At 32.7% G+C, this 6,060-nt stretch overlaps 2 protein-coding genes across 2 annotated transcripts; both read left to right on the top strand.

Moving 5' to 3' along the window:
• The first annotated feature begins 417 nt into the window (after positions 1-417).
• LOC140851179 (uncharacterized) lies at positions 418-1,546 on the top strand. The gene is made up of 2 exons (XM_073242759.1): positions 418-1,460; positions 1,543-1,546. Exons 1-2 carry the CDS (start codon positions 418-420, stop codon positions 1,544-1,546), a joined length of 1,047 nt encoding a protein of 348 aa, XP_073098860.1.
• Positions 1,547-1,623: 77 nt separating this feature from the next.
• On the top strand, positions 1,624-2,579 carry LOC140851178 (uncharacterized). The gene is made up of 2 exons (XM_073242758.1): positions 1,624-2,266; positions 2,371-2,579. The coding sequence occupies exons 1-2, from the start codon at positions 1,624-1,626 to the stop codon at positions 2,577-2,579; spliced, it is 852 nt and encodes a 283-aa protein (XP_073098859.1).
• Positions 2,580-6,060: the final 3,481 nt, after the last annotated feature.

Below are 6,060 nucleotides of genomic sequence, written 5' to 3'. Positions count from 1 at the left end.
TGGCGAATTTTTTTTTTTTTAAATGCTGTGAGCCTGTGACTGTGATACAGTGATAGTGTGAGTGTGTGGCTGTCTGCGGAGTGCGGACACGATAAATTTTTTTTTTTTTACTGCAGTGTCACAGTAATACAGTATTACTGTAAACATCACAGTACAGTAAACACCCATGATTCCGTGAACATGAAAAAAAAAAAATTTTTTAATGATGCTATGCTGATTGATACGGTAAATATTAAATATTATTTTTTTAATTTCTGTAATCTGTGATCACCATGAGTTTGACTCTATAGGATCATGGGAAAAAAAAATTTGGATAGAAATGAAAGAAGATGTTGATGACTTCATCTTGTTATTTATTTATTTTATCTTCTACTTATAAATTATAGCTTAATTTAATTTTCTTTGTAGATTATCAAAATGGCCTCTGTTGAGGGAAGTATGCCATCCATGGATGATTCAAGTAATACTTCATCCACTCAAATAACTGGGGTTAGAGGTAAAAGTGATCCTGCATGGAATCATTGTAGAGAAGCTCCTGAACTTAGTGGTAATACCAAAAGGATGAAGTTGGCATGCTTGTATTGTGGAAAGTCATTTGCTGGTGGTGGGATCAATCGCTTCAAACAACATCTTGCAGGAGTAAAAGGAGAAGTAGAACCATGTCGCAAGGTGCCGGCGGATATTCGCCATCAAATGATACAAAATATTCAAGCTATTAGTGAGAAGAAGAAAAGAACAAAGGAAATGGGTGAAGATTACAATCCCTTTAGTGCAAGGCATAAGGAACATGAGGAACAAGTATATTATAGGCAATTAGGTAAAGATGATGACATACAAGAAATTCCTCCCTCATCAAACAAGTCTACGGGTAATACAAGAGGTAAAAATATAGAAGGTGGAAAAGAAAAACAACTAGAAACAATTGAAAATTATTTCATGCCAAGAACAACTCCTGGTGCTCAACCAACTATAAAAAGCTTGTTGCAAAACAAAGAAGCAGTTGAAAGGTGTGATCTTGCAGTGGCAAAATGGATGATAGATGCATGTGTGCCATTTAATGCTGTCAACTCTAAGTATTATCAGTGCATGATAGATGCAATAGCTAGTATGGGGCCTGGTTACAAAGCTCCAAATTTTCATTCTGTTCATGGTTATTTGTTAACCAAGAATGTTGATGAGGTGAAAAAGTATGTTGAAAGCTTTCGTGCCACATGGAAGAAAACAGGATGCACAATCATGGCTGATGGATGGACAGATCAGTATAGGAGAACTTTGATTAATTTTTTAGTTTATTATCCTAGAGGGACCGTATTTTTGAAAAGCGTGGATGCTTCAGATACCTCAAAGACAACTGATATGTTGTATAAGTTGTTCAAAGAAATTGTCATGTCCGTTGGTTTTGAAAATATGGTTCATGTAGTGACTGATAATGCTGCAAACTATGTTGCTGCCGGTAAAAAGTTGGAGCAAGACTTTCCTACACTTTTTTGGTCACCTTGTGCTGCTCATTATCTTAATCTCATCATGCAAGACATTGGCAAGTTAGTTTCAGTGAAGAACACCGTAGCCCATGCTGCAGGTATCACAAAATATATTTATAATCATTGTTATCCTTTATATTTGATGAGAAAATTTACTGGTGGAAAGGAGATAATTCGTCCGGCACCTACACGTTTTGCTACCAATTTTATTGCTTTACAAAACATATTGGGCCACAAAGATGCATTAAGAGCAATGGTGACTTCTAGAGAGTGGACAACTTCAGCTTATGCTAAAGATAGTAAAGGAAAAAAGCTCACCGATGACGTGCTTAATTCTCTTTTTTGGAATGAATGTGCAACCATTGTTAAACTAACAGAGCCTTTAATTCGAGTTTTGAGGATTGTTGACAGTGATGATAGACCTTCAATGGGTTACTTGTATCATGCTATGCATCAAGCTAGAGATGAAATGATCAAGAGATTTAGAAGGAGAAAGATTGTAGTTGAACCTTATTTGAGAATAGTTGATTCTCGGTGGGATTTGCAATTACACCAAAATCTTCATGCAGCTGGGTTTTGGTTGAATCCCTGTTTTCAATATGACTCAGAACTTATGGATAAACATCCTCGTAGTGTTTCTAGACTCTTAGATGTCATAGAGAGATATTTATTTGGTAATCCAACCTTGCAGGAGAACTTAACTAATGAGATGAGATTATTTAGAAATGCAGAAAATGACTTTGGACGCTCATCGGCTATAAATGATCGAAGTCGCTTGGCTCCAGGTAAGCTTGTTCCTTAGTTATGTTTTTATGCTTTCATTAGTTTTATTGATATAAAGTTTTTTCAATTACATTCTATTTTAACAAATACAATATTTTGTATCTAGATGAATGGTGGGTCACCTATGGAAGTTGTGCACCTAATTTGCAAAAGTTAGCTATTCGTGTTTTAAGCCAAACTTGTAGTGCATCCGGGTGCGAGAGAAATTGGAGCATCTTCGAACATATTCATTCTAAAAAGAGAAATAGGTTAGAGCATCAAAGGCTTAATGATCTAGTATTTGTGCACTATAATTTGAGACTACAACAAAGATAATTTTATTGTGAATGATATCCAATTGCTTGTATTTATTTTTTGTTATTTAATTTTCAAACTAACAAATATTAAATACAGGTTTTATTTCAAGGGTCGCAACTATGATCCTATTGACTTTGAATTGTTTGGTGATAATGATGCGTGGATATTAGTCGATGAGCCATCGGAGTTAACTAGTGAAGAATTAGAAACTTTTCACCGTGAATTGGCATCATGTTCTATTCAAGAAAATAATAATAATGGTGAGCAAATTATTTTATTATATAGTTTATGAATAAAATATTATTATAATTTTATTACATATGATTTTTCTTTTTAACTTTTTGTTAAAATTATGGTTTTGTAGATATATTGAACTTGAAAGATTTGGATGGTGATGATGGTGAAAATGATGGAAATGATGCGAATAGGAGAGAAGATGGAGGAGATGAGAACATTGCAACTCAAGAAGATGTTTTTGCAAATATTGACATAAATTTCAGTCCATTAGCTTGAATTTTTATGTTGTGTACTTGTTTATCACTTTTAACTTTTTTTTTTAAAAGATATTGAAGTGAAATGTCATACATTATTATGTACTTGTTTGTTAAAACTTTTCATTTTGCTAGCAGATGTGGATGGTTATGTTTTAAAGTTTAAACTACTAGTTATTATGCATTTATAATTTTATGCCATTAAATCTTTATATTCATCAATATTTTAGTCTAATTATTTGTATTTATAGGATTACAGTTTTGTTTCATTTGTATTTTGATACTTGTAGCATTGGAATATATATTATCAGGACTATTATTGTATTTCTGGATATAAACAGGTTATTAAATTTTAGATTTTATGATTTGTGCATTGACCCGCCGGTTCAACCGTTGACCCGACGGTTGGACCGCTGACCCATTAACCCGGTGCCTTATCCGGGTTAAGGCCCGGGCCGGATTTAATAACTTTGGTATATATTTTAATATTTTTATTAAAATATTTATTATACTTATCACACTCCCTAATTTGAACTTTACTCGTCTTCGAGTAAAGAAAGGATTTAGTACTAAGTACTATTTAGCTTAGAGTTTTAAATTTCACCAGATAATTTTTTAAAAAAAATCATTGATGTTCAATAGAGCGTGAGTGATGTATGTCATTGGGATATTAGTATTAATCAATATAGAAGTTAAGCTTGGAACATTAAACTTTTTCTAAACTTTTCTAAATTATCCCTATCTTTATCTCTAAATCATCTACTTTCATATGGGTAAGTGTAATATTACTTCCATCTTTCATTTATTAATTTTTTTTTTCTCTTTTTTTATTTCTTTAATATTGTACCACTATTGAGTGTCTTAACCTCTTAAACTTTCTGTTTGATCCATGTAGCGAGTTTTCAGCCAATGACTCCTAAACTAGCTGGCTTTAGGGTACTAGATATGAAATATCCCTCGGACTTATTTGCTTGAATTAAATAGGCTACGAGTTAAGACTAGCTTTACAATAAAGTTTCTTTGTCCTTCACACTTTTTGACGCAAAACTCAATGCTTGCTTAGGCAAAAAGGTCCGATTATTTGGTGTAAAGTTTTTGAAATTTTTTTTTTATTTATTTATTTTATAAAAAAATGTATAGCTATCCTACACAAGCTCATAGGAAGTAAATTCTTCTTTGATGTTGGTAGAAAAAAAATCAGAAATACTCAAGAAAAAAAATTATTTTTATTCTAAACTTAACTATTCATTAAATTTTTTTAATACTTAATCTCTCAGTATCTCACAAACTTTCTAATCTGTACATCAATTTTCTTCTAAATAAATTTGCTTGGCCACTCAAATCTGTAACCTAATCAGGTACCTAAATGCTAAATACTAATTTATTCGAGGATTTAATTTTTTTTAATTTTTATGATTACCTTTACCCCCCAATTCAATTTTTATTGTCCTCAATAGAATAAAAAAAAATAAAGTAGAGACAGATAAATAAAATAAAGAGAGATACCACCTGATTTATAAGTATACTCGTTTATTGATAGGTGCTTCCATATAGAGTGGTCCATTATTCTTAAAACAAAATAAAGATCACTAAAATAAAAAAAAAAAATTAGAGTGCTTTCTAAAAAGTGCTAAGTTTCAAGTCTTCAGTCGGACTAAACTCATGATACAGAATCAGTCAAAATAAATAGGCTCATAGAGAACCATGGCCTCCTCCTCAACTTCAGTAGACAATTCCAAGAATGGTTTCAATCGTTGTCCATTTACTTTAAAATTGTTGTCCATTTACTATATAGGGTCCTGTCCATCTGGATCTAAATTTTTCAAGAAATAAATATAGCCTAGAGTTATACAAAAGAACTTTTTGACCAGATGAAAATGATTTTCTAAGGATTGCTCGATCATAAAATATCTTGGTTCATTCTTTATATATCTTAGCATTTTCGTATGCCTCATTCTTGATTTCTTCAAATTCATCAATTTACAGCTTCCTATGTTGTCCAGCCTCATCTAGATCCATGTTCAACTTTTTGATGGTCCACATAACCCCATGTTCAAGCTCTACTGGCATGTGACATGCTTTACCAAACACAAGCCTATAAGGAGATATTCCTAAGTTGGTTTTGAAGGCAGTGCGATATGCCCAAAGAGCATCCACTAGCTTCAATGACCAATCTTTTCTATTGGTGCTCATAGTCTTTTCTAGGATTTGTTTGATTTGAAGATTAGAAACTTTGACTTATCCACTAGTCTGGGGGTGATAAAGTGTAGTCAATTTATGGGTGATGTTATATTTTTTCATCAGGGTTTCAAAGGATCGATTACAAAAATGTATTCTCTTATCACTTATAATGGCTCTAGGGATTCCAAAATGAGAGAGAATGTTTTTTTTTAGAAATTTGATAACAATTTTGCTATCATTCGATCTACACGGCATAGCCTCTACTTATTTGGACACATAATCGATAGCTACTAAGATATATTCATTTTCGAAAGAATTTGAAAGTGGTCCCATGAAATCAATACCCTACACATCAAAAATCGTAATAACTAAGATTGGATTTAATGGCATCATGTCTTTTTTTATGATCCATCCTATTTGTTGACACCTAGTGCAACTTTTACAATACTCATGTGCGTCTTTAAACAAATTGGGCCAATAGAATCCATATTGGAGAACTTTTGTGGCAATTTTTTTGGATTCAAAGTGGCTACCACAAGCTTGGTCATGACAAAAGGCAAGATACCTTTGATCTCATGGTCCGGAACACATCTTTTAATGATTTGGTCAGGACATTATTTAAACAGATATGAATTGTCCCAAATAAAATACTTAGGCAAAAAACTTTTGTTTGTCCTGAGTGGTCCAATAAGAGGGAATCCTACCAGTGGTAAGTAATTGACAATATCAACGTACCATGGTTCTTTGATCACGGACATGAGTTGTTCATCAGGAAAAAGCTCTTCTATTGATGGTTCGTTAGAGGATGCATCAGTCAATCAGGACAG

The sequence above is a fragment of the Elaeis guineensis genome, chromosome 8 (genome assembly GCF_000442705.2).
Source record: "Elaeis guineensis isolate ETL-2024a chromosome 8, EG11, whole genome shotgun sequence".
In the NCBI taxonomy this organism is placed as follows: Eukaryota; Viridiplantae; Streptophyta; class Magnoliopsida; order Arecales; family Arecaceae; genus Elaeis; species Elaeis guineensis.
The sequence above is the reverse complement of the archived record's forward strand: the minus strand, read 5'-3'. Positions and strand labels throughout refer to the sequence as shown.

Excerpts from the sequence above, each read along its gene's own strand:
- LOC140851179 (XM_073242759.1), top strand. The coding sequence starts at position 418 with ATGGCCTCTGTTGAGGGAAGTATGCCATCCATGGATGATTCAAGTAAT.
- LOC140851178 (XM_073242758.1), top strand. The coding sequence starts at position 1,624 with ATGAGAAAATTTACTGGTGGAAAGGAGATAATTCGTCCGGCACCTACA. Across the intron at positions 2,267-2,370 it reads TCGAAGTCGCTTGGCTCCAG|ATGAATGGTGGGTCACCTAT; the intron begins GTAAGCTTGTTC and ends TTTTGTATCTAG.